At 40.8% G+C, this 26,906-nt stretch overlaps 2 protein-coding genes across 9 annotated transcripts in view; both read right to left on the bottom strand.

Moving 5' to 3' along the window:
* MYO16 (myosin XVI) overlaps positions 1-26,906 on the bottom strand; it is a 607,668-nt gene that overhangs the window by 274,116 nt on the left and 306,646 nt on the right. For all 8 annotated transcript variants that reach the window (XM_073349543.1, XM_073349573.1, XM_073349563.1 and 5 more), the window contains 2 exons: positions 17,987-18,137; positions 4,906-5,016 (listed from right to left, as the gene is read on the bottom strand). In XM_073349543.1, coding sequence (XP_073205644.1) covers positions 4,906-5,016; positions 17,987-18,137 — 262 coding nt within the window. The remainder of the gene's footprint in view (positions 1-4,905; positions 5,017-17,986; positions 18,138-26,906) is intronic.
* LOC140907201 (uncharacterized) lies at positions 12,838-14,499 on the bottom strand. The gene is made up of 2 exons (XM_073332589.1): positions 13,947-14,499; positions 12,838-13,358 (listed from the first exon to the last, which is right to left on the bottom strand). Exons 1-2 carry the CDS (start codon positions 14,497-14,499, stop codon positions 12,838-12,840), a joined length of 1,074 nt encoding a protein of 357 aa, XP_073188690.1.

The raw sequence follows: 26,906 nt of genomic DNA, 5'->3' as shown, positions 1-26,906 counted from the left end.
GCTCCCAATGGACTATAGCTAATGTCTCCACACATCTCCAGGTTCTTGACATAGGAGGCATGGCCAGGTTGTCTATTTACTGGATTGCCATATCAGCTCTTTGGGGCCACAAGCAGCCAGTGCAAGGCTTCTCTAGCTTGTACCAGAAAGCACACCAATGATGGGATGGCCTCAGGAACCAGGATATTTAAAGATGACTTTAAACCACCTTTCCCACCCACCTCCACCCCAGTTTTTCACCCACCAAAGATTGCCCATAACAGAATCTGGGACCATGGATTCTTACAATGATATTTAGTTTTTAACCTTGTTCATACATGGGGACAGTTGAAGAGTAGTTTCTATAAAGAATAATAACAAAAGAACATAAAAGCAAGCCAACTGAAACACATATTGGCCCTGATTATTTTAACACTATACTCTATAGAAAAATACAAATAAACACTGAATAATTGTTTGGTGGCAAGTGCTTTTCTAATTAATTCATAAAATTCTAATACCATGAGGTGCTTTGTCAAACTGATAATGACTGAAATAATAGCTGTAGTTGTTGAGGAAAAGTAGAGTTTAGTAATTTTTTTTCACATACTAAAAATAATGCGAACTTCTGTTGTTGGCTTTACATTGTATTAGAACATCAAAAAGTGTTTTTCAACATATTCTTAATCAAATAATTCAGTTATTATTGTCAGGTTTCAGAGGAACAGCCGTGTTAGTCTGTATTCGCAAAAAGAAAAGGAGTACTTGTGGCACCTTAGAGACTAACCAATTTATTTTATTTTATTATTGTGCTTTTAAAAGATTCTGCAAACAAACACTGACTTATTTAAAGAAAAATGCGTCAGACACACTGCTACCAAAACAAAACAAAACAAATGTGGATGTGATTGCAGAGCCATTGGTCATTATCTCTGAAAACTCATGGCGATCGGGGGAAGTCCCGGACGACTGAAAAAAGGCTAATGTAGTGCCCATCTTTAAAAAAGGGAAAAAAGGAGGATCCTGGGAACTACAAGCCAGTCAGCCTCACCTCAGTCCCTGGAAAAATCATGGAGCAGGTCCTCAAGGAATCAATTCTGAAGCACTTAGAGGAGAGGAAAGTGATCAGGAACAGTCAGCATGGACTCACCAAGGGCAAGTCATGCCTGACCAACCTGATTGCCTTCTATGATGAGATAACTGGCTCTGTGGATGAGGGGAAAGCAGTGGACGTGTTGTTCCTAGATTTTAGCAAAGCTTCAGACACGGTCTCCCACAGTATTCTTGCCAGCAAGTTAAAGAAGTGTGGGCTGGATGAATGGACTAGAAGGTGGATAGAAAGCTGGCTAGATTGTCGGGCTTAACGGGTAGTGATCAATGGCTCCATGTCTAGTTGACAGCTGGTATCAAGTGGAGTGCCCCAAGGGTCGGTCCTAGGGCCGGTTTTGTTCAATATCTTCATAAATGATCTGGAGGATGGTGTGGATTGCACCCTCAGCAAGTTTGCAGATGACACTAAACTGGGAGGAGAGGTAGATACGCTGGAGGGTAGGGATAGGATACAGAGGGCCCTAGACAAATTAGAGGATTGGGCCAAAAGAAATCTGATGAGGTTCAACAAGGAGAAGTGCAGAGTCCTGCACTTAGGATGGAAGAATCCCATGCACCGCTACAGACTAGGGACCGAATGGCTCGGCAGCAGTTCTGCAGAAAAGGACCTAGGGGTTACAGTGGATGAGAAGCTGGATGTGAGTCAACAGTGTGCCCTTGTTGCCAAGAAGGCCAATGGCATTTTGGGCTGTATAAGTAGGGGCATTGCCAGCAGATCGAGGGACGTGATCGTTCCCCTCTATTCGACATTGGTGAGGCCTCATCTGGAGGCCTCATCTCATCCACCACACTACAAGAAGGATGTGGAAAAATCGGAAAACATCCAGCAGAGGGCAACAAGAATGATTAGGGGACTGGAACACATGAGTTATGAGGAGAGGCTGAGGGAACTGGGATTGTTTAGTCTGCAGAAGAGAAGAATGAGGGGGGATTTGATAGCTGCTTTCAACTACCTGAAAGGGGGTTCCAAAGAGGATGGATCTAGACTGTTCTCAGTGGTAGCAGATGACAGAATGAGGAGTAATGGTCTCAAGTTGCAGTGGGAGAGGTTTAGGTTGGATATTAGGAAAAACTTTTTCACTAGGAGGGTGGTGAAACACTGGAATGCGTTACCTAGGGAGGTGGTGGAATCTCCTTCCTTAGAAGTTTTTAAGGTCAGGCTTGACAAAGCCTTGGCTAGGATGATTTAGTTGGGGATTCGTCCTGCTTTGAGCAGGGGGTTGGACTAGATAACCTCCTGAGGTCCCTTCCAACCCTGATATTCTATGATTCTATGAAAAAAATCTAATAAAAAAAGACAAAGGAAACACGCAATGGCCTGAGAGAGAATTTTCCTCTATTGTCTCAATGTGTTTTGTGTTGTCTCCTGGTGGAAAGGACCAAACAATTATCTGTCACAACACAGTCTGCCATTTGCTTTTTATAATATTTAGATGCCCAAAAGCAAAAATCACTAGGCCCAGGCCCCTGGAGCCACTCTGTCACTTCCTTTGTGGAAAACTGCCATAAAGCCAGGGAAGGCAGTTTCTTAACCAATCACTGCAGGATTCCCCCCACACAGGGTAATTCTCTGATGTTATAGAAATGCTATAGTGAGTCCTACGCCACCTCTTTATTAGCTGCCAACTGTAAGAGGGTGAGGCCTGGGTTCTCTAACCACCAGCTGATTTCCATATGCCAAAAGGGCCACTTGGGGCTGTTGGCACCCACTGTGAACCCTGAAGGCTATTCTAATGTATGCCAAAGAACGGCTCTGCACCCAGTCAGTCCCAGGATCAGGAGAGCACATGGCAGGGACGGGGGAGGGTTAAAGATGCCTTTGCATCCATTCTCTGTCTCCTCATACAAGCTTCGCCACTTTCCAGGATCCCGCCCACTGTCATCAGAAAACCAGCAACCACTAGTAGTCCAAAATTATTTTAATGCCATTCAAAAATATAATAGTATCAGTGATTTGAAACTTTCATTGTATTAAAGTTCTGTTTAATTGTTCATTCACTTATCATTAGCTCATTCTAAAAATCTATTTACATAAATAGTTTAGGCTTATCAAGGCACCCATATTTCCAGTAACATAAAGGTATCGGTTATTCCTTTTCCAATATTCCTTACAAAGCAGCTACATTCACCCAGTGTTCTGCACGGGAGTGTATAAGGTGTCTATGAAACACAAAACTAGGCAGCACTGACCTGTGACCTGAGACTATGCTGATTTAGCGTATCCCTTTAGCAGCCATTCACAGATGGGACTTCTGTGTTGCAACAATAAAATCAAATCTACCCATCTGCCCACCTGCCCCACCTCTCTCCACTAACAGGACAGCCTTATGGAGAGGAGATACAATAAAATCACCTGCCCTCAGAATGAAGCCCCACTTAGATCCCCTGTTGGATAGGGCAGATGTAATTTATGCCTCTCTGTAACAGCTTCAGTGAGCATGGCAGTATGTGTGCTGTGGTGAGGAAGATCTGGGTTTGGAAATGGCCTCCAGGGTCTTTTTCCCTTCTGAGATAATGGAGCCCAGGTAAATAATGGATGAGAGGTTTTTCAGTTCTGATGGTGATCGCCACACATTGCACAAATGGCTGCTGTTAACCAGAACAGCACTGATCAATGGCTTCGAGATCACTATTGTGCTCTTGAACAAAACCAAAATATTTAATTAGACCAGAAGGATAAATAAGAGAGCGGAGCCTTAGAACCCCAGGGTCAATCCTGAGAATGAGAAATCAGGTGAACTACTTTAAGAGTAAACCTACACTTGGCCCTGATTTTCATAGATGCTGAGCATCTGTAGCTCCCATTGACTTGAGTCAGAGGTGTGCATGCTCAATACCTCTGAAAATGAGTTAAAAAGGAGGATACATATAAACCAAAAAAGGCAGGAGCATAGATATAATCTCAGCATCTGAACAGCATTGTTACTACCAAGCAATATCATAGTACCTACAAATGTAACTTCTGTATTTAATTTCAGGTGTATTTACAGTATCTTGTTGTTTGCGACATTCTGGATCTCTGCATTTCTCTGGTCTAACCACACTCTGTCAATTCATTAGATTAAAGCAGATTCACACATTTCAAATTTACATGCAAATTACCTAATCTGCTGTTCAATAAGCTAGAAAAGGGTAAGTAGTTATGAATAGGGATGCCAGAAATATGCATATGCAGGTTTTACTTTTGAAATAATCTATGTCTGACTGGATTCTCCCTCTGTTTAACATGGCAAGAACAGAAAAATCTGTTGCATGTAAATCATCTTGTAATTATTTTACTGTGTCTAAATCATTAACATAACAATATCAAGAGAATTATTCATGTAAATTGTAGGAAAAAGTAACAGGGAATCAAATGCTGTATACTGATTTCTGAATTTGTTATCCAAATCTCTATTCCATTCCAGTTATTGTAATCAGAAGCCTGCATGAAAATTATGATTACATAAAGTTGAAGACAGAAATCTCTTGATAATTTAAGAGGAAAGAGTTCACATGCCCCTATCACATTTTACCCACACATATTTTCTGGTAAATATACATATAGGCTCACCTGTGCATACTCGCTATAGCTTTTTTTTTTCTTTCTAATTTCAGACTTTCCAATTAAATTTGAGTAGTTGTAAATTTAACACACACATACTCCTTCATTCATCTTAATATTAGTCAGCTATACTTGCCAGCCTAGTGTCTAGTAATTCTGCTTAGCTGGAATTATTAATAGTCCTATCCTATTTTCTTTAATTGCTCATGATTGAAGTTGACTGTAGGTAACTGAATAAAAATGCTGCAGTAAGCAGTTTCATAGCCACTCACATATATCTGATTGTTACTGAAACGTTTCTGAATCTCATAGAGCAGGCTGCTGTCTGTTAGCTCACTCAGAGTAGCCAGGTCATCATTTGGTGCTGGAGGCATTAACTTGACCTGGAAAATACAAATCATACATTAAAATAATCAAACTTCATAGCTGCTCATCCTGCAGTGTAATGCCCTAGTTTCAATTACAAGTGACAAACACTACAATTGATATAAATATTTATTGTGCATTAGGAAACCAAAAAGTTGTCTATACGTCTAAAATAACTCTTAATCCTTTATTTTAAGCAAAAGAAGTAAATTAGAAAGATTATCAATTTTAAGGCATATATTCTGTATGGGTTTAATGGGGACTTAAGTATATGGAAAAGTACATGTATGTTATTTGCAATTCCTAAACCTGACAAGACTCCAAGTTCAAGTAGAACACTCCTGCCCTCTTCATTAACTATTTCTGATGAAGATGATAGAGAGTTGAAAAGTTAATGCACTTGTAAATCACATATCGGCTGCCACCAAACCGAGCTCCCATATTCCTGTAGATTCATCCTTCTCAGCATATGGAACTTAATACGCTTTTGAAATTCAGCTGCACAGAACGTAACAGAGGAAACTCAATGAGAGACGGGAGTTAAATTGTCAGGAGGAGTGGAAGGTGGTCAGTATCTAATGTATGAGTCATAACGTTTTATTATTATTTATATCACAGTAGCACCCAAAATGTGCTTGGTGCTTTCCAAACACAGAAGGAGATAAGAGGCCTAAAGAGCTTACAATCTAAATATTATAGAAACAAATTCTGTTACCAAAAAGAAAATTGCTTATATGTTATAAAAGTACAATAAATCAACTATAAGCGAACTGCTATAAAATACAATAAAGGCTGATTCATTGTGCAGTGAATTCTACTATGCTCACAGTGCAGGTTGTATCATTGTTAATATCAGCTGACAAGTTTAATGTTTCTAGATGCCAGAAGAACATATAAAAATAGATAATAGTCACCTAGAAGAATTGTGTTTGAAGTGAACAACTGGCAAATCCACATTTTAACAAAAAGAAAAAGAAAATGGCATTCACAATGTTATTTCATCAGTAATTGACCAATGTGACCAGTGCAGAAACACTGAGGGTCCAAGCTTGAAGTTAATGGCAGTTTTGCCAATTACTTTAATAGGTGCAGTGTCTGGCCCTGGGAGTCCAGCGTTCTGGGTTCTTTTCCTAAATTTATCACTGATTCATTGTGTGACTGGGTAAATCAGTTAACCTGTATGTGCCTCAGTCTCTTCATCTGTGAAAAGGAACTAAATGGGACCTTTGTAAAGTGCTTGCAGATCATTGACCAAAAGGTACTGTGATTATACATATATATACAAAAAGCATTATAATTGTCATTTTAAGGCAGAGATAATCAGACACTGAGGCTACCCGCTGTGTTGTTGAGTAAGCAAGATGAACAGGATTTGATGTTATATGTCTTTCCCCAGATGTGAACCCTTGGAAATAACACAACATATATATTTTTATCAATCAATCAATCAAACAATAAATAGAAGCACTAGATTTAAGATACCCAAGATACACACAAAAAGAGTGTTTGAAGGCACTCAGCCTTCATCTTTATGCCAAGCAAAAAAACCACACGAGCCATTGTGGTGTTAGACAGAACCACCAAATCCTGCTGGGTCTTAAATAGTTTACCAACTATACATCTGTTAGTATAAAACAACTGAACTTACAAAAATATAGCCCTTCTCTAGCATCACAACCAATTTCAGAATTGTAGAATATCAGCTATGTAGCTTTTTACACTTCAGTTCACCCGAAAGATTCTCACAGGCTCCAGATTTGTGTCAAGAATGACAGCTCTCAGGACATGAGCACAAAAAGAAGTGACAGTTCTCTAAGTCTGGATTTAATAACAAAACTCTTTTTCTATTTTCTTCTTTATGCATTGTTGTTACTGCTTGCTTGAATCAGGGCATACCTCTTATGAGAATTTTTCCTATTTTTCAAACTTGTTATGCCTTTAGATATCGTACAGCACAATCACACACAGTACATACAAATGGCTCAGAGTGAACTGCTGTATTCAGTTCCTTGTCAATTCCACAACCAATCCTATTATTATCTTCATTAAAGTCCAGCTCTATTTGTAATGAATGAGCCACCAATTTAAATCATACACTTGACAGAAACCACAATTCAAAGCAAAAAAAAAAATCTGAGAAATGTTAATTAGGAAGTATTAAAGGCCAAAAGGAAATAGGTATTGGGGATAATTTCATTTTAAATTAATTTTTTATCATTTCCTAAAATTAAACTGCTTACATTACAGAACTCACAAATGAAAGTATTCATATGCATTTAGCTGCATATGTGCTACATAATGACTATCATGACTTTTATAGAATGAACCAACATGCATATTTTCAGGGTCACTTCTGAGCAGAACTTATAACAAAATGCCACCCCAATAATGGATATATTGTCTTTGGGCTATACCGTGCCTTTAGGAATAGCTCTGTGTAAGGGGCAATGCATAAGATGCACCCCCCCATGAGTAGCCCTGGGATGGTTTATGATTCAGAGATTCACAGTTCTTCCCCTGCTTTGCTCCCCTAGGGTGAGATGGGGTGACAAGTGGAATAATTTATAGCTGGCCTCAAGAGTGCCACTTAATTCCCTGCACACCAAACTGGCTCTGTAGAGTGACATGTGGGAAGGGGACAAAGCTTTGGCTCTGCTCACTCTATCACACTTTGGGCAGCATACAGCAGCATGTTAGCAACCACTTTAAGACTAGTCTCACTCTGACTCCTCATAATTTTCCCTCCATTCTTCAAAACAAAATTGTATGTGACGTAAGATTCCAAATTTCAACATCATTTGATAAGAAGAGACATTTTTTCACTAATGTGTCCCTTTTTTTTGATCAGTATTAGTAACAGGCAATAAATACTGACCAAAGAAAATCTCTACTGATAGGTTTCATCTACACCACACACCTCTTGTGACGGCATATAGGGTAAGTGTAGACACACACAGCAATGAAAAGTAGGCTGCATCCACACTATGGAACTATGTAGCTATGCATGACAGTGAAAGGCTCTGACGGGGAGACTAACTCTGAAACCTGTCATTAAGAAAGTTTGTAGTTATGTGCTCTCAGACCCACAGAGAGGTTATCCTTTTCGCTTATAATTGTGGAGATCAGATTCCAGTGTAAGAGTTTGATATAATTTTTCGAGTTCTTATATTTTTATATCATGATTTTGAGATTCTATGTCAGGATCGAGTTTATTTTTTCACAATGATGAGAATTCAGTACTGTCCAATTTATTTTTAAATTATGCTTCCTCATTTCTGCTTTCATTGTAGAACTTTTCAATAGATACCTATCATCTTATTCATATCAGAAACAGGGCTGTCAAGTGATTAAAAAAATTAATCGCGATCAATCGTGTGATTAAAACTATTAATTGCACAATTAATCGTGATGTTAAACAATAATAGAATACCATTTATTTAAATATTTGTTGATGTTTTCTACATTTTCAAATATATTGATTTTAATTACAACACAGAATACAAAGTGTACAGTGCTCACTTTATATTTATTTTTATTACAAATAATTGAACTGTAATAAACAAAAGAAATAGTATTTTTAAGTCACCTCATAAAGTACTGTAATGCATTCTCTTTATCATGAAAGTTGAACTTACAAATGTAGAATTATGTACAAAAAATAACTGCACTGAAAAATAAAACAGTGGAAAACTTTAGAGCCTATGTGTCCACTCAGTCCTATTTCTTATTCCGCCAATTGCTCAGACAAACAAGTTTGTTTACATTTGAAGGAGCTAATGCTGCCTGCTTCTTGTTTACAGTGTCACCTGAAAGTGAGAACAGATGTTCGTGTGACAGTGTTGTAGCCGACATCACAAGATATTTATGTGCCAGATGTGCTAAAGATTCATATGTCCCTTCATGCTTCAACCACCATTCCAGAGGACATGTGTCCATGCTGAAGACAGGTTTTTCTCGATAACAATCCAAAGAAGTGTGGACAGACACATGTTCATTTTCATCATCTGCGTCAGACACCACCAGCAGAAGGTTGTTTTTCTTTTTTGGTGGTTCAGGTTCTGTAGTTTCCACATCACAGTGTTGCTCTTTTAAGACTTCTGAAAGCATGCTCTACACCTCGACCCTCTCAGATTTTTAGAAGGCACTTCAGATTCTTAAAACTTGGCTGCTGTAGCTGTCTTTAGAAATCTCACATTGGTTCTGTTAGAGATGGAAAGAAGGAGCAGGAGGACCCAGAGGCATATTGAATAAATGGACTTCTTTATTGCGGTACTTGTTCTCCTCAACCCAATTGTTGAGTAAGCCCTGAATTAATCACATCACACTTTTTTATCTAAGTTAATATGTAAATACACACATTTACTCCAACACCCCCAAAACCCTTATTTGATAATATGACCGTCCATATAATGAATATTAATAGCTAATTACTGAATATAATTATACCAGCCCATTTAATGTTTACAGCATTAAGCATATTTTAGACATTTTTACCTTGAAGATTCATTCCTTTGCAGTAATTGTAGGAGCAAGGGGCCATGACCCTGAGCTCATTTATGTAGCTGGGAGAGGAAGGGAGGGGATCAGATAACATTTCTTCACACAAAGGGTATCCTTCAGACAACCATATTTCTTATGCAGCTATGATGCTTATCAATCCTTAACAAGCCGAAGGGAAGGAAAAAGGGTGGCAACTTTATCTATCAAGGGAAGAAACAGTGCTTGCCTGTGCCTCACTCCCTACTACCATGGTAGCAGTTACCCAGGTCTTTACGTAATCCTTACATACTCCAACAGATACCTTCTTTGCATTTTGTCAAATCCGCGTTGAAGGTGTTCTTAAAATGAACAACACGTGCTGGGTAACCATCTGAGACTACTATAACATGAAATATATGGCAGAATGCACGTAAAACAGAGGAGGAGACATACAATTCTCCCCCAAGGAGTTCAGTCACAAATTTAATTAACACATTTTTTTAACGAGCGTCATCAGCATGGAAGCATGTCCTCTGGAATACCAGCCAAAGCATGAAGGGACGTATGAATATTTAGCATAACTGGCACATAAATACCTTGCAATGCTGGCTACAAAATTGCCACATGAATGCCTGTTCTCATGTTCTGGTGACATTGTAAATAAGAAGCTGGAAGCATTATCTCATGTAAATGCAAAGAAACTTGTTTGCCTTAGCGATTGGCTGAATAAGAAGTAGGACTGGGTATGTCTACACTACGGAATAAGGTCGAATTTATAGAAGTCGTTTTTTTAGAAATCAGTTTTATATATTCGAGTGTGTGTGTCCCCACAGAAAATGCTCTAAGTGCATTAACTCGGCGGAGTGCTTCCACAGTACCGAGGCTAGAGTCGACTTCCAGAGCGTTGCACTGTGGATAGCTATCCCACAGTTCCCGCAGTCTCCGCTGCCCATTGGAATTCTGGGTTGAGATCCCAATGCCTGATGGGGCTAAAACATTGTCGCGGGTGGTTCTGGGTACATATCGTCAGGCCCCCGTTCCCTCCCTCCCTCCATGAAAGCAAGGGCAGACAATCGTTTCGCGCCTTTTTTCCTGAGTTACCTGTGCAGACGCCATACCACGGCAAGCATGGAGACCACTCAGGTAACCGTCACCGTATGTCTCCTGGGTGCTGGCAGACGCGGTACGGCATTGCTACACAGTAGCAGCAACCCATTGCCTTGTGGCAGCAGACAGTACAGTACGACTGGTAGCCATCCTCGTCATGTCCGAGGTGCTCCTGGCCACGTCGGCCAGAAGCGCCTGGGCAGACATGGGCAAGAGATGAGGATGGCTAGCAGTCCTACTGAACCATCTTCTGCTGAGCAGCCATGAGATGTGGATGGCATGCAGTCCTTCTGCACTGTCTGCTGCCAGCCAAACATGTAAAAGATAGATGGAGTGGATCAAAACAAGAAATAGACCAGATTTGTTTTGTACTCATTTGCCTCCTCCCCCGTCTAGGGGACTCATTCCTCTAGGTCACACTTCAGTCACTCACAGAGAATGTGCAGCGAGGTAAATCTAGCCATGTATCAATCAGAGGCCATGCTAACCTCCTTGTTCCAATAAGAACAATAACTTAGGTGCACCATTTCTTATTGGAACCCTCCGTGAAGTCCTGCTGAAATACTCTTTGATGTAAAGTCACCCACTTTGTTGATTTTAGCTCCCTGAAGCCAACCCTGTAAGCCGTGTCATCAGTCGCCCCTCCCTCCGTCAGAGCAACGGCAGACAATCGTTCCACGCCTTTTCTCTGTGCGGACGCCATACCAAGGCAAGCATGGAGGCCGCTCAGCTCACTTTGGCAATTAGGAGCACATTAAACACCACATGCATTATCCAGCAGTATATGCAGCACCAGAACCTGGCAGAACGATACCGGGCGAGGAGGCCATGTCAGCGCGGTCACGTGAGTGATCAGGACATGGACACAGATTTCTCTGAAAGCATGGGCCCTGCCAATGCATGCATCATGGTGATAATGGGGCAGGTTCATGCTGTGGAACGCCAATTCTGGGCTCGGGAAACAAGCACAGACTGGTGGGACTGCATAGTGTTGCAGGTCTGGGACGATTCCCAGTGGCTGCGAAACTTTCGCATGCGTAAGGGCACTTTCATGGAACTTTCTGACTTGCTTTCCCCTGCCCTGAGGCGCATGAATACCAAGATGAGAGCAGCCCTCACAGTTGAGAAGCGAGTGGCGATAACCCTGTGGAAGCTTGCAACACCAGACAGCTACCGGTCAGTTGGGAATCAATTTGGAGTAGGCAAATCTACTGTTGGGGCTGCTGTGATGCAAGTAGCCCACGCAATCAAAGATCTGCTGATATCAAGGTAGTAACCCTGGGAAATGTGCAGGTCATAGTGGATGGCTTTGCTGCAATGGGATTCCCTAACTGTGGTGGGGCCATAGACGGAACCCATATCCCTATCTTGGCACCGGAGCACCAAGCCGCTGAGTACATAAACCGCAAGGGGTACTTTTCAATAGTGCTACAAGCTCTGGTGGATCACAAGGGACGTTTCACCAACATCAACGTGGGATGGCCGGGAAAGGTACATGACACTCGCATCTTCAGGACCTCTGGTCTGTTTCAAAAGCTGCAGGAAGGGACTTTATTCCCAGACCAGAAAATAACTGTTGGGGATGTTGAAATGCCTATATGTATCCTTGGGGACCCAGCCTACCCCTTAATGCCATGGCTCATGAAGCCGTACACAGACAGCCTGGACAGTAGTCAGGAGCTGTTCAACTACAGGCTGAGCAAGTGCAGAATGGTGGTAGACTGTGCATTTGGACGCTTAAAGGCGCGCTGGCGCAGTTTACTGACTCGCTTAGACCTCAGCGAAACCAATATTCCCACTGTTATTACTGCTTGCTGTGTGCTCCAGAATATCTGTGAGAGTAAGGGGGAGACGTTTATGGCGGGGTGGGAGGTTGAGGCAAATCGCCTGGCTGCTGGTTACGTGCAGCCAGACACCAGGGTGGTTAGAAAAGCACAGGAGGGTGCGGTGCACATCAGAGAAGCTATGAAAACCAGTTTCATGACTGGACAGGCTACGGTGCGAAAGTTCTGTTTGTTTCTCCTTGATGAAACCCCCCGCCCCTTGGTTCACTCAACTTCCCTGTAGGCTAACCACCTTCCCCTCCTCCCTTCGATCACCGCTTGCAGAGGCAATAAAGTCATTGTTGCTTCACATTCATGCATTCTTTATTCATTCATCACACAAATAGGGGGATGACTACCAAGGTAGCACAGGAGGGGTGGTGGAGGAGGGAAAGAAAATGTCACACAGCACTTTAAAAGTTTACAACTTTAAAATTTATTGAATGCCAGCCTTCTTTTTTTTGGGCAATCTTCTGTGGCGGAGTGGCTGGTTGGCCGGTGGCCCCCCCACCGCGTTCTTGGGCGTCTGGGTGTGGAGGCTCTGGAACTTGGGGAGGAGGGTGGTTGGTTACACAGGGGCTGTAGGGTCAATCTGTGCTCCAGCTGCCTTTGCTGCAGCTCAGCCATACACTGGAGCATACTGGTTTGGTCCTCCAGCAGTCTCAGCATTGAATCCTGCCTCCTCTCCTCACGCTGCTGCCACATTTGAGCTTCAGCCCTGTCTTCAGCCCACCACTTACTCTCTTCAGCCCGCCACCTCTCCTCCCGGTCATTTTGTGCTTTCCTGCACTCTGACATTATTTGCCTCCACACATTCGTCTGTGCTCTGTCAGTGTGGGAGGACAGCATGAGCTTGGAGAACATTTCATCTTGAGTGCGGTTTTTTTTCTTTCTAATCTTCACTAGCCTCTGGGAAGGAGAAGATCCTGTGATCATTGAAACACATGCAGCTGGTGGAGAAAAAAAAAAGGGACAGCGGTATTTAAAAAGACACATTTTATAAAACAGTGGCTACACTCTTTCAGAGTAAACCTTGCTGTTAACATTACATACATAGCACATGTGCTTTCGTTACAAGGTCGCATTTTGCCTCCCCCCACTGTGTGGCTACCCCCTCAACGCTCCCCTCTCCCTGTGGCTAACAGCGGGGAACATTTCTGTTTAGCCACAGGAAACAGCCCAGCAGGAATGGGCTCCTCTGAGTGTCCCCTGAAGAAAAGCACTCTATTTCAACCAGGTGACCATGAATTATATCTCACTCTCCTGAGGATAACACAGAGAGATAAAGAATGGATGTTGTTTGAATGCCAGCAAACATACACTGCAATGCTTTGTTCTACAATGATTCCCGAGTACGTGTTACTGGCCTGGAGTGGTAAAGTGTCCTACCATAAAGGACGCAATAAGGCTGCCCTCCCCAGAAACCTTTTGCAAAGGCTTTGGGAGTACATCCAGGAGAGCCACGAATGCCAGGGTAAAGTAATCCTTTCACATGCTTGCTTTTAAACCATGTATAGTATTTTAAAAGGTACACTCACCGGAGGTCCCTTCTCCGCCTGCCGGGTCCAGGAGGCAGCCTTGGGTGGGTTCGGGGGGTACTGGCTCTAGGTTCAGGGTGAGAAACAGTTCCTGGTTGTCGGGAAAACCGGTTTCTCCGCTTGTTTGCTGTGAGCTATCTACAACCTCATCATCATCATCATCTTCTTCGTCCTCAAAACCTGCTTCTGTATTGTCTCCATCTCCATTGAAGGAATCAAACAACACAGCTGGGGTAGTAGTGGCTGAACCCCCTAAAATGGCATGCAGCTCATCATAGGAGCGGCATGTTTGGGGCTCTGACCCGGAGCGGCCGTTCGCCTCTCTGGTTTTCTGGTAGGCTTGCCTCAGCTCCTTCAGTTTCACGCGGCACTGCTTCGGGTCCCTGTTATGGCCTCTGTCCTTCATGCCCTGGGAGATTTTGACAAAGGTTTTGGCATTTCGAAAACTGGAACGGAGTTCTGATAGCATGGATTCCTCTCCCCATACAGCGATCAGATCCCGTACCTCCCATTTAGTCCATGCTGGAGCTCTTTTGCGATTCTGGGACTCCATCATGGTCACCTGCAGCTTGCCACGCTGGCCAAACAGGAAATGAGATTCAAAAGTTCGCGGTTCTTTTCCTGTCTACCTGGCCAGTGCATCTGAGTTGACAGTACTGTCCAGAGCGGTCACAATGGAGCACTCTGGGATAGCGCCCGGAGGCCAATACCGTCGAATTGTGTCCACAGTACCCCAAATTCGACCCGGCAAGGCCGATTTAAGCGCTAATCCACTTGTCAGGGGTGGAGTAAGGAAATCGATTTTAAGAGCCCTTTAAGTCAAAATAAAGGGCTTCATCGTGTGGACGGGTGCAGCTTTACATCGATTTAATGCTGCTAAATTCGACCTAAAGTCCTAGTGTAGACCAGGGCTGAGTGAACTTGTAGGTTCTAAAGTTTTACATTGTTTTGTTTTGGAGTGTAGTTATGTAACAAAAAAAATCTATATTTGTAAATTGCACTTTCACGATAGAGATAGCACTACTTGTATGAGGTGAACTGAAAAATACTATTTCTTTTATCATTTTTACAGTGCAACTATTTGTAATAAAAATAATATAAATTGAGCACTGTACACTTTGTATTCTGTATTGTAACTGAAATCAATATATTTGAAAATGTAGAAAAACATTCAAAATATTTAATAAATTTCAATTGGTATTCTATTGTTTAACAGTGTGATTAAAAGTGTGATTAATCACAATTAATTTTTTTAATTGTGATTAATTTTTTGAGTTGGCTTTTTTATGGGTAGAAATGCTATTAGGCTGTTCTAAAAGGTTTCTAAAATTTGTTTATCATAACTTTTCTCTCCCAAGGAGGCATGGGGTAGGAGGTCTGGTTTTACAGGTCGAGGAATAAAAAACAGAAATACTGAATAAAAAATTTTAAGATAGTTTTATGTTAATGTGTGGTATAGAGGGTCAATTCCTGATCCAAAGGATGTCAAGGTAGGTTTTTCACCAATACAGAATAATATGATGTTATGGTATTTGCTCTCATTTGGGATGCCACGCATAAGTAATGTAGCCAACCCAAATTCATGCTGATAACGCTTTTATGCCATAATACACTATCATGGACATGTATAAGCTACATATGCAGCTCACTGTGCACTGTTTTCAGAAGTAATCAAAACTGTGTGAGGGGGAAAAAAGGATGCACATCCCCAGGATATGCCATCCAGCCAAGGTCAAGGAGAAGAATTTGATGATGTTGGCCTATGAAGCAAATAAATGCCATAAAAGCTAGATTTAAACTCAAGCAGTAAAAAAGAGACACATATATATGAAATTCCACATGCATTAACTTCACAGATGAATTGATTGGGGGTTAAACACTTCCAGGGGATTTCCAATTTTGTTCTGTTCACCTCCTTTTTCTGAGCATACAGATGCCTTTATTCTACTTTTTCCTTCTTTCCTCCTGTGTCTGACTGACAAAGTGATCTTATAATATATATTTTACTACTATTCTCAATACCCTAAACTATGGAGACAGCAGGTCAAAACTGATAATCTGAACCATCACTGAACATTCTCAGCCATAGATATATTAGAAGCTAAATGCTATCTTATTTTTAATATTAACAATGAAGTTTTCTATTTACTCATTTGACAGTGTGTCTGTGTGTGTGTTTGGGAATATATAATTGTTCCCAATCTGTTTAGATGGCTTAATAACAAAACTTTAGTAATTTTCACTATATCACCAGAAGTCATTTTATTTATTTGTACCATTAATAAGGCAGTATGCATTCCATTTTCCATGCACAATATTCTTCCAATCACTACTTTCCCCTGCATGTTTTATCTAACATTACTGCAATAAAGAAGAAACCACTGAATATTGTACATTAGAAGTCCACACCACATTATGTGGCCAACAATATGTGGCACAACAGTTCTATGCCAAGTCTGTTTTCAAAAGAAATGGCTTAATCAAACAAAAAGACTAAGCAGTTTTGCTTGTGGAATGTAACACACAACTCCATTTCATGCCAGAGATCTCAATTGTGTACTGGGAAAAATCTCCCCCTCAACTGATAAGAACAGAAATTGCCAACTATACAACTATGGTGATTATTCATATTGCCTTCTTGATCTGGCATATTGGGTTCAGGAAATTAGTTGCGATCAAAAAACATATTTCAGCTAGAAACAAAAAAAAAAAAAAAGAATCAAGGGCTCCCAGTTGCTCATCTGACCCCCATTTTCTTACATTTCATGACTTATGAATTTTATTTTATTGGATATGGTATTTTGTTATTTTCTATATTAACATTTTGTGCTTGTGTGTAAATCTGAGCTACTGTAATTTTTTTATTTCAAAACCAAAAATAGTGTTGTATCTTTCAATATTAAATATGTATGTTCCAAGCCTAATATTTTTAAAATCTTCTCTCAGATCCCCTGAGGAAGACCTAATCTTCATGCCATATTGCCTATAAATGTATGATATCCTTGAGATGCACCATGTGAAATATCATGCTGGTCCATTTAATAATATATGAAGATAAAACCTGAGTAATGACTCTGCATATCGTAATGAAAAATTAAACAGAATATGATTACTTCCAATATAGGTTAGGATACAAACATTATGGATAAATTACACTGAATCCTTGTTAGATGTATAACATTTAAAGTCCTATGTTCAAAGCTTTTATTTTTAACGTAAAGCATTCTGTTACGGAAACATTTTGCCCAGATTCCTTAAAAGCAACTGCATTCAACAGAAATTTCAGTTCTCAACTTGCACAACAATAAAAATTATGTTATTGAGAAGGATTAGTGCTGAGTACATTATACAAGTCAGAACTGCTTCATAAACACATAGTCTTCTTTAAAGGTGCTTGTGATCCATGATGATATCATGGAGACATTATCAGCAACAAATAGTTTGGAATGTAGAGAAAATGTACAAGAGATTCTGAACAAACTATCTGTCTCTCAAGTATGTCAAGGGCACCCATCATTGTATTAATAAAGGAAGTAAAACTAGCTACAGTCATATAAACACTAATACTTGATTACACAGATTTTCACAATATTGTTATGAGCTGGGTGAAACCTCGTTATGGGATGTTAAACTGTGAACTCTTTAGTAAAGGGACTGTATAGTTTATGTGTTAATAAAGCACTGTCTATATAATTATAGCAAGAGAGAGCATAACAAAATCATAGTTTCTTTATTTTTCTATTATTATTTTCACTTTGGTACCACGCAAAGGCCCCAAGGTTTTGAGTGCCTGACCAATTATTTAAAATTTCAAAACCAAATGCATCTGCTGATCACAACTATGTCCATGGAAGGCAACGAGAGAGGGGGTCTTTCAGGTAGCCTGATCCCAAGACATTCGGGTGTAATAATTTTGAGAATTATTATTGGAAAATGACTGTAGCCAAACTTATAGCATGAAATTGATTACATTCCTGTGTTTTCTTGTTCATCAATTTTAAATTTCCAGATGCAAGACATTTAAGAAACTTGACATATACCTGTTCAAGTTTGGTTGTGTCAGTCACTGTGACATTGTCAGATGCGGTGTCTTGAGACTGCTGCTTACATAAGCCTTTTGTTGCATCTTTGAACATGGTGTCTTTCTCCAGCAAACTGTCTTGTTTGGCAATCGGCAAAGCCAGGGGATTGCTACAGAGAGAATCAATAAAGCAATTAGACTCCTTTTGAAGATGCCTGACAAACAGAAGATTGCTAAGACTGAGAGGTATGAATGTGAAAATATAATTCAGGTCTGAGACAGTTGTTCCTGATCCAAAAAGATACATAAATTGGATGAGAACTGCAGACTGTTCACTGGTCTATGCCAAAGATACATTGGTCTTGGCAAAGCACTTTGATTTAAAATTCACTTTTATGCAAGTCTGCTTCAGAAAAAAGCTAAGCAACCCAAATAGAATATGCATGAGGTTGTATTTGATGGTCCTAGGTTGGCAAATCAATAAGCAATCTGAAAGCTGAATTTAAATGTATGATTAACCTCCACAATAGTATTTTGAAAAATAATATATTTAAAAACAATTTGATACACAGATACTGTCATTGCATTAAATAAAATAAAAATTTATTGTTTTTTGATAAGCAAATAAGCTATATTTAATTTGTTTTAAAGTCTATATATACCGTTACAGAATTAGTAATATAATAATATTTAAGGTGAAAAAAAGAAAATATCTGATACCTAAAATGACTGCCAACGTACTAACACTCCGCTGTATGAGCTGAAGCTCTATTCCTATCTCCGGGGCTTGGAGTCCCCCCCTCCATATTTACACTCCAGAGCACACCACACTTCTAAAAAAAACAAGGCTGGACATGATTTCAGATACGTCATGCACCCAGGACACTAAACACCAGCAGACACCTTGGAATACAGGTGAGTTTGAAAAATGCCACCACAGTAAGATCCAGCAGAGGAGTTACTGAACCCAGTTTCCCCTGTTTCCTGGTATGTCTCCTTTGACTAACCACAGTGAAGGTGAAGGTAACACGGAGGAAGGAAAACTACATGGAGAATAAAATCCTGGCCCACTGAAGTCAATGGGAGTTTTGCCATTAACTGTATCAGGGTCAGAATTTCACCTGGAGACTATGTCCTGGCTACCCAAGAAGAAAGGAATGAAGTTTGACTCCCAACCCTAATAGTGGCCCCAATTATTATTCAGGACTGCACTTAAGCACCTGCTTAGCTTTAAACAGGTGCTTAAGTGCAGTCTTGAATAGCGGTGCACCTAAGCATGTACTAATAGCTTTCCTAAATCAGAACCATTTTTAGCAGTAATGTGATATTAAAACGTTAGTAAATAATAAAAGTGCCATGTTTATAGTAACAAATAACTTCAGTGCTCACCAACATAAATGACACAGTATATTTTACTCCAAGACAGCTCTAATTCAAAGTATAATCTTGTTAAGTATTTTCCAGAGGCCATATTTTGAAAGAGCTTTTATTTTTTCAGAAAGCAATGCTCCTAGTGCTGATGGTCTCGCACATTTTTTAAAGGACTGGTGGGATTAGTAATATCAAAACCTAATTTTAAAATATTATTACATTTTATGCCAACTTCCCTTAATGAAACTTTTCTGGACCTTTTGGGTTGGAATTTTTAATACTTAGTTTCAGCACATAAGCTAAACTTTTAATGGAAAGTTTGAGCCACATGACTGCAGGCATTTTCAAACTAATTTTCTGGTGTTTATTAGGGAAAAAACAAACAAAACAAAACAAAACCCCTTGGTTTAATAATATGAATGTTTTCCTAATTTTACAAGTGTTCCCAATATATTCTGATTAGAAGTTGTGCTCAATTATGGTGATCATCATTAAAATCTTAATATTTGCTATTTGCAAGTTATTAATATTAATACGGTATTCCCTTTGTAAGTGTTCACAGCTCCAGGATCTTTCTGCTGTAACCTTCCTACTTCCTCATCCCATCCCATCCCTACCATTTGTAGCGCACCCAACCATCCCCAGACACAGCATGTGCACTTGTAGCATCATGTTTAAAATTAGAGTGTAAGCTCTTCAAGGCAGAGAGATGAAAAGAAACTGATTTAGGGGTTGCAGATAGAAGCTGACTATAGCAGACACCTTCAGGCAGCAAAGTGAAAAACTTCCCTCCACTCCTTTCGTGACGAATTAGGTATATTTTGAGTTTAAAAAGAAAATACCACAATAAATTGTGGAGGGTTCATTACAGTACATTTTTAACGTTAACGACATACTTTGATAATTCAGTACATATGAGTAGTAAGTAAACTGCAGGCTAGGTTCTTAAACAAAAGCTGTGTAAAATATATTGATTTATGCCTGCATGCCACACAAACTATTTGTATTTAAGAGACTTTAAAAAGCCTCTAGATAATAAAAGTACTAGTATATAACTTGTATTTCAACAAGAACGTGTCATGAATTCCAACCAAGGAAAGACAGGATAATATATCATACAAACAAATCTCTTTGATTTAGGTTCAGAAAGATACTGTGAACACTAAAAGAAATAGGCAACTTAGCTAGAAATATGATCTTTCCACCAAACAGTGACTTTTAGTAAAATACATCTATAAAAATTAATTGCAGGTTAGTCACAAGGCAAAATCCTATGTTAAAAACAGTGCAATTGAAAATCCAGTTATAGCACAGTAGAAAGAAGATCTCATGTTAATACAGGTGTGTGGTTAAGCATGAGCAATCATCTCCAGAATGCTGTGCTCTGCTACCAGATAATTAACCACAAAGGGAGTTATGTGGCTTGAGGCAAAAGTGAAGATGTATACTGGACACAAAGGTCAGTTATCAAGGGTAATCTACTTGAACTAGGTAGGGCTACTGTTATTGGCACACATTACTGGAAAAATCCTAGTGAGCTATACAAAGAATAGTCATCTTAATTTTTAACTACATGAGCCATCTGTGTATTCAATTAATTTGTTGATTTTTATTTTTAAAATGGTCTGCAAAATATCACCTGAGTTACCAATTTCTAGCATTTTTAAACTGAAAAGGGACGCTTTGGAGGCTGACAGTCAAAGATATAATAGTGGTTTCACAGTGAGTGTCTAAGTTAGCATAGCTATTAACTAGGTAGAAAGCTGTCCGGGTAGAAACGTTTCTTTAAATACAGATCTAAACGCAGAAACAGACTCTCATATCTTAAAACCTCTGTTGGAGAGTATTTCTCGCCTGTACAATTTAGATCATCCTCATTGCCTGATCAAATTTTGGTTCTTCCAAACTTGAAAAATCAAGTAGAATTTGTAAACTCCACAATCCCAAAAAATTTAAGTTTAAAGAGTTTAAAAGTCTTCACCAGAAAAGCCTTCAAGCCTTAATTTCCATTTTTTTCTTTTTTAAATGCCAGAGAAATTAAAATACAAACTGTCATATCAATGCAATGTTTCAGTGTTTAAATTACAAATTTATATGCTCCACCAGGAAATTAAAGAAAAAAGAAAAAAGCTTCCCATTGCAATGTTGACTCAGCCAAATTATAGCTGTTGTATTTTGTATTCTTGTGTTGATTTAAAAATGTGTTCATTATTGTGCTTAATATTTATGCTGTAAAATATATGCCAGAAAACATACAGTATGTGCAATATGACTAAGTTAACATTTCTCTAAGAATCATTTCCTGACTTCAGAGTATTTATCTATCATCTAGTCAGTGTGAGTGTTAGGCTCGTCTATGTAGTTAGTCAGTGTAACTACATTAGTTAGGGGGTATGGGTTTTTACCAATACAGTTATACTGATGTAAGCCCTGATGTGGATGCAGTTATATCAGTATAAAGGTGCCTTATGCTGGTAAAGCTTATTTCATTTCCTGAACTAGAATAAGTCATACCAATTTACACACTTTTAAACTGGTATAATTCCATCCACTCTGGGGAAGGGAGGTTTGCTGCTTTAACTATACCATTACAGGACACAAGCCCTTAGATGAAGAGAGTACTCATCCTGTACAGTAACTGGTTCTTCGAGATGTGAGTGCCCTACTTCAGGTGCATGTGTGTCCCACACACCTTTGAGAGGGATTTTCATTAGCAGTGCCCATTCAGCCCATGCGTAGGTCCTAGACATCCTTGTGTCCCACACTGAGGTTATATAGGGCTGTGCAGGCAAACTGCCTCATTTCCTTCTCCACCGCCAAGTCTCATAAGGAAAATACAAAACAGAGGGGAAGGAGGGATGGTAGTGGAGCACCCATAGGGACACATCTCAAAGAACCACAGTTACTCTATAGGGTGAGTAACCCTTTGTCTTCTCCTGAGTAGTACCTCCGAAAGGAGAAGGGAGCTTCGGAATTGAGTACATAACTGAGGAAAGAACTGAATTGCCAACTGCTGCATTCCATCTAGAGTCACTGATTAGGGCATGGTGCCTAGAAAAGGTATGTACCAAGGACCATGTAGCAACTCTGCCGATCTCAGATACTGGGACATTTTGAATTAACAGACATAGGTGCAGACTGCAACCTCATAAAATGAGCTGACACACCAAGAGGAGGTGGAATTGACGCAGCACCTTAACAAGTAATAATACATCCAGAGATCCATTTCCACAGTCTCCGGGCAGAAATAACATATCCTTTAGATCTGTCTGCAAACAAAACAGTCTAGAGGAGATTTTCTGAATGATTTAGTCCTATCTTGGTAGAAAGCTAACACCCTCCTGACAAAATCAGCCTCAAAAACTAAATAATGTGGTTCTGGAAAGAAAACTGGTAGATAAATAATCTGATTCAGATGAAACTCAGAGAATACTTTAGGAAGGAATCTGGGGCATAAGGAAATCTTGTCCTTGCAGAAATGAGGGTCTGCAATTAAGACCTCAATATCATCCACTAAAAAGGCTGTCTTCATCGACAAGCTCAATAATGAACAAGTTGCCATTGGTTCAAAGAGAGGTGTCATGACATTTTAAGAACTAAACTGAGGTCCCAAACTGAAGTGGGGACTTTAACCTGTGGAAAAAGCTTTCCCAGTCCTTTCTTGAATGGTACAGTTGTAGGATGAGCAAACAGTGAGAACCCATAAATTGTGGGATGAAAAGCTGTTAAAGCAACTAAATGAATCAACAACTTTCTGGACCTGACACCAGTGACTAAATATTCTCCATTTCTGAAGGCAAGTATTTCCGGTAGACTCTTTCCTACTAGTTAGTAATATTTGCTGTACTCTGCAGAACAAGCTGACTCTAACCCAACAAACCATTGAGGAGACACACCTTGAGGTGGAGCGTTCTCAGATTGGGATGCAACAGTTGATTGGGGCCCTGTGAGAGGAGTTGAGGAATGAGTGGAAGATTTATCACTGAACAGAGAGCTAGGTGAACTAGGTAAGGAAACCATGTCTGCCTTGACCATGTCAGGGCTATTAGGAAACTCTGGCTTTGTCCTTTCTAATCTTATTCACCACCTGGAGAATAAGAGGTGTAGGAGGAAATGCTTCTCTACCCAAGGAAGGAGAATGCCTCCCTCAATGAGCTGTGACCGAAGCCTCCGATGGAACAGAACAGGTAGCACTCTTTGTAGCTGTGGCGAAGAGGTCCACTTTTGGGAACCCCCAATGTGCTGACAAGAAACTGGGAGTCCAACTCCCATTTGTAGTCTTGCTGAGAGCATCAGTTGTGAAGTTTTGTCTGCCAGGGAGATTAATTGCCAAAAATCTTATGCAATGCCTTATCCACCAGTTCCATAACTGTATTGCTTCGGTGTAGGTGGAGAGTGGATCTGACCCTTTCCCACTGGTCAATGTAAAACATGCAGGCCACATTGTTGTCGTGATTTTGATAGACTTGTCTCTGATGAGAGGCAGAAAATGAAGGCAAGAATTTCTGGCTGTCCTGAGCTCCAGCAGGTTGATGGGGAGGGTGGTTTCTTGGCGCAATCATATGCCCTGTACCATATGGGCTGTATACACTCTATCCCAACAGAGATACATCTCTAGCTACAGTTACCATTGGCACCAGTTGGAGGAAGGGAACTCCTGCACCTGCATTGTGATCATTCTTCCACGAGTCTAAGGAGTGTTTCACCTGTTGGGGAACTGACATTGGTTTGTCTTAGTCAGTGGTCTCCAAACTTTTTCAATAGCACCCTTCCCTTACCTGGTCTGTGCCCCCACCCCCTCCGGAAGCTGGGGTGGGGGAATGAGTGGGGCAGGATGGGGGAAGGGGAGTCATGCTCTGAGGGTGGGAGTGAATGCGGCAGGGCAGGGGAGAGTGAGCTGTGCTGGGGCATGACAGAGGAGCCACTGGTACCTTTCTTGCTGGAGCTACCCCTGAGTGCTCCCCCAGGCTCCAGCAGCAGCAGCAGCAGCTGTTGCTCTTCCCACCACCCCACCCCCGGTGGCGGAGGCCAGTTACTGCAGGTAACCAGACTTTAAATGTCTGATCAGCAGTGCGGATCAGGACTGCCACGTTGCCTTTCCGACCAGACTTTCCAGTTGAAAACCAGACACCTGGCAGCCCTAAGTCTGGGCTTGGGGCCATGGCTGGGAGCTGAGGCCAGGAGGGAAGCTATGGCTGGGGTCGGGCCACAGTGGAACTGGGGACAGAGCAGGGCTGGGTGGCACTCCCTCCCCACCCCCAGGAGGGAGGGGTTTCCCATCGGTGAAGGGTCCACCCCTTCCTGACAGGCAGTAGTTAGATCAATGAAAGAATTCTTCTGTCAACCTAGTGCTGTCTACACAGAGACTTATGTAGGCTTAACTATGTCTTTTAGGGGGGTGGATTTTTCACACCCTTGACCGACAGTTAAACCAACCTAATTTTCTAGTGTAAACTACACTGTAATAAGAGCTCATGAGAAGGGCCCCTGTAGAAGAAACGGGGAAGGGCGATGCAAAGGAGGGAGGAAGGAAGGAAAAGTGGATGGTGTAGAGCCCATTGTTATTGCTTGCAGCACCACTTCAGCCAACATGATACATTCCAAGCTTGTTGGAAATCGGATAGACAGTTGCCAAACAGGGGCAGCTGGGCAAATAATTGCAGCTGACTGTCTAGAGAAAGGGGAGGGTTCAAACTGTCAACCATCTTGTCAAAACTGACATTTTTAAGAAGCCTGCTGTGTCAGATGGATTAAAGCAGTGGCTCTCAACCTTTCCAGACTACTGTACCCCTTTCAAGAGTCTGGTTTGTCTTGTGTTCCCTCAAGCTTCACCTCACTTAAAAACTTAAAAAATCAGACCTAACAATACAAAAATGTCACAGCCACACTTTTAGTGAAAAATTGCTTACTTTATCATTTTCACCATATAATTATAAAATAAATCAATTTAAATATAATTGTTGTACTTTCATTTCAGGATATAGCATATAGAGCAGTATAAACAAGTCATTGTCTGTATGAAATTTTAGTTTGTACTGACTTTGCTAGTGCTTTTTATGTAGCCTGTTGTAAAACTAGGTTAATATCTAGATGAGTTGATATACCCCCCGGAAGACCATTGAGTACACTCAGGGGAACTTGTACAGCTGGATCTCTTTCTCTGGAACCTCTGCCTCTTTCTTGGAGATTCGAAAGGTCTCTTAAACCCAGAGAAGTGCATTGGGCAGCATCTTTGGGCCATTTGCTATCTACTGAATTTCCTTTGTTCCCAGAGGTGTAGATGCCCAATGAATGCAATGTGGCTCCATAGTCTTGTAGTGTGTGGAGCGATTCATCGGTATTCTCCACGAACAGCTTCAGTCCATCAAACGGAAGATCCTACTCTATTCTGGACTTCTATGGGGAAACCATGGAGACAGAGGCCCTATCCATCACCACTGCTGTGGAGATAGAACAAGCAGCAGTATCTGCAGCTTCTAAGGACACTAGTAACTGTCCCTCTGCAATAGTAGCCTGGAACTATTCCCTTTGGTCTGGAGGAAGGTGTTGAATAAAACAACATTTGCTCTTAGAGAACAACATTTGCCCCCTGAATACCAGAGGAACCCTTAGCCTCCACTGTACCATTCTTTAAGTGGAATCTTCCAAAGCTACTGACCTGTTTGGACAGTGAGGTCTTTTCAAGGTAGATTCCTTAAGAGGGGAGTTAGAGCTCCCCTCTGGGGACCTTTAGAGGAGGCCTCTGAAGCCTTCCCTTTCAGGGGGCATGCTGAACTGAGATAAAAGTGGCAGAGACTGATGTAAAGTGGGGAGGCGCTCTCTTGACCTGATACCAAAGCAGGTCAAAGGGAGCACTCCATCATTAACAGTCACAGCTTAATTTCCCAGTTCTGTCTTTCCCTGGACTTGTGGGATAAACAGAAATTACACTTCTGTGGGATGCGTGACTCTGCTAAACAGTGAATGTGCATGGAGTGTCCATCACTGATTGGAATGGCCTCACAGCACGTGAGGCAGAGTTTAAAACCCACTGAACTGGATGTATACCTCTCAGGGAGAAAGGGTTCCCATGCGGGAGGAAATAACAAACAATCTTCCAAAAAGAAGTCAACTAATTTATTAACTAACTGACAAAATGAAATTAATTTAAACTAAACTAAGGCAAACTGAAGTCACCAAAGGCAAAGAAGCCAAGGCAGACTCCATAAGGACACTCTAAGCTGTGTCTCAGTCTGAGGTGGTCAAGAAGGTTCTGAGAGTGGAGCTTTGGTGTGGGACATGAGGATGTCTAGGGTACATGCACAGGGCAAATGTGCACTGCTAATGAAAATCTCTGATCAAAGGCACATGGGGCATACACACACTGGAAGTGCAGCATCAATAGTGACACTACCTGAAGAAGAAAAATTGAATTTCTTCTTAAGAGAACTTCATGCCTAAGATTTTTATATTTTTAGTAAAATGATACCAAGTATTGTAATCCTATATTTTGCCTTTTAGCTGAAACAAGCAAGAATAAATATTTATCATATAAAAGTCTGACATACAATGTGAAATCATCTTTTTAA

This window comes from Lepidochelys kempii, chromosome 1, assembly GCF_965140265.1.
Source record: "Lepidochelys kempii isolate rLepKem1 chromosome 1, rLepKem1.hap2, whole genome shotgun sequence".
Lineage (NCBI taxonomy): Eukaryota > Metazoa > Chordata > Testudines > Cheloniidae > Lepidochelys > Lepidochelys kempii.
This window is presented reverse-complemented; position numbering and strand designations above follow the sequence as displayed.